This window comes from Marmota marmota, unplaced genomic scaffold (genome assembly GCF_001458135.2).
Source record: "Marmota marmota marmota unplaced genomic scaffold, marMar, whole genome shotgun sequence".
In the NCBI taxonomy this organism is placed as follows: domain Eukaryota; kingdom Metazoa; phylum Chordata; class Mammalia; order Rodentia; family Sciuridae; genus Marmota; species Marmota marmota.
The window spans coordinates 1,493,881-1,498,306 of record NW_026000241.1 but is presented as its reverse complement, the minus strand read 5'-3'; the positions used below and the strand labels follow the sequence as shown (position 1 = coordinate 1,498,306).

The window sequence follows — 4,426 nt, the reverse complement described above, 5'->3', positions numbered from 1 at the left end:
GTTCAATCCTCAGCACAACATAACTATAAAATAAAGATATTGTGTCAACCTAAAACTAAAAAAGAATATTTTTAAAAAGTAAGCATTTCCCCCCACAAAATCATAAATGAAGTCTCACTCCAGAATATGTGTAACTTTACAAATGAAGGACCACGTTGTACCTTCCTCGCAGCACCACTGCCTAGCTCCTCTACTCAATTGCTAGTCGTTATGATGATTGTTCTTATTTCCAGTCTGGGGAGAAGTGCTGATCAGCAGGATAATATCAGTAGCTTACATTTTTTAAATGCTTGCTACGCATCAGGCTAGGTTTTACAGATGAGAAGAATGAAGATCGGGTAAGGTAAGTTACTTGTCTAGGGTCACATAGTCACACAAAGTGTGTCCGATGTTGCTTTTGGAGCTGTCCTTGGCCTCCAAGGGGCCACTGGTCCCAGGAGGGCCCCTGCCCCCTCCCGGCGGATGCTTATCTCTGCCCAGGCTGCGTGCTGGTCCCGCCCCTTTGGGGGAGCTGCCTCTTGGAGGCTTCTGGCCGGGAAGAGCCTGCCTGGTCAGCTGTGTCCGGTGGAGGCAGCTGCGGAACCCAGCTGTGGACTGTGCCAGGGGCTGGTCCTCGGGGCAGGAGCCCTGGGCTCCCCGGGGCCCGGTGGAACCATGGGCCACCTCAGGGCTCCCCTTTGGCCCCGGGTCAGTCCTCTCTTTCTCCTGCTTGCTGAAGCAGCTTTGGCGCCCCCACTCAACCTGCCTAACCCCAAGCTTGAGAGCAAAGGTAAGAATGGAGTCTGTGTGGACCCCCACCCTGAGTCCTGGAGGGCAATGCTGGGGCCTGAATTCCCACTCTGGGTCCTGGGGGCCATACTAGGTTCTGTACCTTCAGACTGGATCCTGGGGAGCAAGCTAGTGTCTGAATCCCCAGAACCGGTCCCAATGAAGCATGCTGGGGTCTAAGTCCCCAGGATGGGTCTTGGGGAAGAAGTTAAGAGAGGGGCATAAGATTCTTATTTTAGGGCTGGGGATGGAGCTCAGTGGTAGAGTACTTGCCTCCCATGTGTGAGGCACTGGGCTGATCCTCAGCACCACAGAAAAATAAATAGATACTTTGTGATATATATATAAATGATTCTTATTTTATCTTTTCAGGGAGTCTAGGACATGCTAAAGCCTAATGGAACAAGGGTGTGCTGGGTCTAGGACTCCTGCAGTCTGAGTCCCTGGGGGGAGGGGATCAAGCGGACCCTCCAATTGGGAAAAGAGGCTAAAGCCTCGAGTCAGAGGGGCCAGGCTGCAGGCGACTGTGAACATGGTTTGCGAGCGGGCGCCAGATCCCTAGCCCCGTCGGGTGGAAGAAGGGAGCGGGGGACACGGTTGGCGCTATCGGGAGCCTGCTGGGGCAGATAGGGGACCGCCTCCTCCATACACACCCAGCAGTGCACACATCCAGGCCTGGAGCAGCGCGGGCAGCTGGGGGCTGAGGTCTTGAAGGTTGTGCACTGCTCAGCTGGCCACGGGGTGGGCGGGTGTGTGTAATGGGGTGGGGGACAGTAGGCAAGCAACCTGCGCTGGGGAGTTCCAAGGGCACCCCCTCTGCAGACCCCTGGAGGACCCTGCTCCGGGAGAGGGCGGGGCGGTGCTTTTTTTCTTATCGCGTCCTCACAGGCGGCGGAGGGAGGGGAAGGGGGCTGTGGCCAGGAACAGGGCTCGGCTTCCCTGACCCCATCTCATTGTCACTTCCCAGCGGCCCTGCTGGCAGCCCGCGGGTCCGAAGACCTTCTGTGCTTCACCGAGAGATTGGAGGACTTGGTGTGTTTCTGGGAGGAAGCGGCGAGCTCTAGGATCGGCTCCCACAACTACAGCTTCTTTTACCAGCTCGAGTGAGTCAGGGCAGATGTCCCACCGGTGTGTGTGTGTGTGTGTGTGTGTGTGTGTGTATCGAGGGGTGCGGTGCGGGCAGGTAGAATTTCCCGGAGGCCATAGCCTGAGATGTCCCCTAGAGCCTGGAGTTGGACGGCGCCTCCGGTTGTGGTCACTGGTGGAAAATCTACCGGCCAGGGCTAACACTCCCCCTAGTGGCACGTGCTGGAATACTCCAGTGATCGCCGCTTCCACGCGACCCCAAAACATCAGGGACTGGGGCAATATAATTTCTATGCTGGACTCAGGCGTCACTACCCCGGAGCTGGGGCTCCCCCCGGTGCTAGTAACCAAAATGCCACCACAGTCTGGACAACACAAATTTCCCAGCTCCCCCTCCCAATTTGCTTCCTTCTCTCCTGGGTTCCCCGGCGCATAGGGGTGAGCCACGGAAGCCGTGTCACCTGCACCAGGAACCCACTGCCCGTGGCGCGGTGCGCTTCTGGTGCTCGCTGCCTACGGCCGACACGTCGAGCTTCGTGCCCTTAGAGCTGCAAGTCACAGTGGCTTCCTCGGGCACTCTGCGCTATCGCCGTACCATCCACATCAACGAAGTGGGTATGTGCGCGGAGAATGGAAGAGGGGTCAGGGGAGGGGGTCTTAGTCTCCGCCCACCTGATCAACCCCACTCTGCAGTGCTCCTGGACGCCCCAGCAGGGCTGTTGGCATGGCAGGCCGAGGAGGGCGGCCACGTGGTGCTACGGTGGCTCCCGCCTCCTGGGGCACCTATGACGACCCAAATCCGCTACGAAGTGGATGTCTCGGCCGGCCACGGTGCAGGAGGATCGCAGAGGGTGAGGCCTGCCGGGACCGTCCAGCCCTAGCAGCTCCACAGCAGACTGCCTGCCCCCCCTAAGTCCCCACCCAGAAGGGCCCCACGGCCCGCCCTCGAGGCCCGGTCCCTCCAGCCCCATCCCTGACGGCCCACATCCCACTGCCTTGATGCCTAAGAAAGCTCCACGCTCATTTTCACGACCCCTTTGCCAATGCCCCGCTGATCCGCTTCAACCCCAACTTCTGTCACTCTTAAATCCCTAACCGCACACTTCAGGACGCAGTTCACTCTAGGCTGTCGGGCCCCGCCTTTAGGTAGCGCAGGTCACGCCCTTTGTTATGGGATCTTTACTCTGATTGGCCTTGAGCTTTCCTGGGATACGCCCCCTACTCTCATTGGCCCAGACTCAGGCATTGCCTCTCTCTCCGACTAGCTGGATCCCTGCAGGGCCCGCCCCAAGCGCCCTTCTCTGTACTCCACCTTGTGCCCCTCGCCCAGGTGGAGATTTTGGAGGGTCGCACTGAGTGCGTGCTGAGCAATCTGCGTGGAGCCACGCGCTACACCTTCGCAGTTCGTGCGCGTATGGCCGAGCCGAGCTTCGGTGGTTTTTGGAGCGCCTGGTCTGAGCCTGTGTCGCTGCTGACTGCTAGCGGTGAGACCCAGGTGGGGGTGTGGAAGGAGCTGGGGAGAAATGCTGGGCAAACCCATGCCCTGACCTCCTCCTTACCTCCTAGACCTGGATCCCCTCATCCTGACGCTGTCCCTCATCCTGGTGCTAATCCTGGTGCTGCTGGCCGTGCTTGCCTTGCTGTCCCACCGTCGGTAAGCGCCCCCCCCCCGCCCCCGCAATCTGGGCACGTGGATGTTCCTTGGAACATCCTTCTTTCACTAGGGAAAGCTAGATTTAGGAGGAAACACTCGCCCAAAGTGACCAGACCCAGATTCTTGGTTAAAATTTTCTGTCCCTGGGAACGTGCACCTGGTTTTCCTTGTTCCTCAGTGTCTGCTCCTTCTTGGATTCCTTTGCTAGTTCCTTTTCCTAGTGTAATGACTTTTATCAAATCAACCAGATGGTCTTAAGCTTCTGAATGGCCCTTGACCCTTGTTGTCAAGTTCCTTAGATGCTTAATGATCTGACTAGCCATTCTGAGGTCTAATTCCAAGCACACACCGTGCCTTTTCACACCCCAAGTCTCTGCACCTGCAGTTCCTTCTGCCTGGGATGTCCTTCCTGCCGTGCCCACTAATTCACTTTCATGGCCTTGTTCACTTATTTGTGGGAAAGTACATATTGGGTACCAAAATGTGGTAGGCACTGAGGAGAGAGTGGAGAACAAGCCAGATCCTGCTTACAAGTCCCTGACTTTGTGGATCTCGTAGTTAAGTCAACAAACAAGGCAGACAACAAACAAGGGAACCAACAAATATTTAATTATAAATTGCTATGAGTACACACACACACACACACACACTCACTCTCCCTGTCTCTTGCTGTGTGAAGCTTTGCTCTGCCTCAGGACTGCCAGCAAAGAGGCCATCTCCAGATGTCGGCCCTCAACCATGTGCCTTCAGAACCATGAGCCAAAATAAACTTCTTTATAACTCATCAAAAAAAAAATTGCTGGGCTGGGGGTGTGGCTCAAGCGGTAGCGCGCTTGCCTGGCATGAGTGGGGCCCGGGTTCCATCCTCAGCACCACATACAAACAAAGATGTTGTGTCCGCTGAAAACTTATATATAT

The 4,426-nt window shown here is 56.4% G+C and overlaps 1 protein-coding gene across 1 annotated transcript in view; it reads left to right on the top strand.

The window, feature by feature from the left end:
- Nucleotides 1-4,426, top strand: part of Epor (erythropoietin receptor) — a 7,083-nt gene continuing 2,657 nt past the window's right edge. The window contains exons 1-6 of the mRNA XM_015489054.2: nucleotides 1-769; nucleotides 1,736-1,871; nucleotides 2,291-2,469; nucleotides 2,548-2,705; nucleotides 3,185-3,338; nucleotides 3,421-3,508. Coding sequence (XP_015344540.2) covers nucleotides 463-769; nucleotides 1,736-1,871; nucleotides 2,291-2,469; nucleotides 2,548-2,705; nucleotides 3,185-3,338; nucleotides 3,421-3,508 — 1,022 coding nt within the window. The 5' untranslated portion in view covers nucleotides 1-462. The remainder of the gene's footprint in view (nucleotides 770-1,735; nucleotides 1,872-2,290; nucleotides 2,470-2,547; nucleotides 2,706-3,184; nucleotides 3,339-3,420; nucleotides 3,509-4,426) is intronic.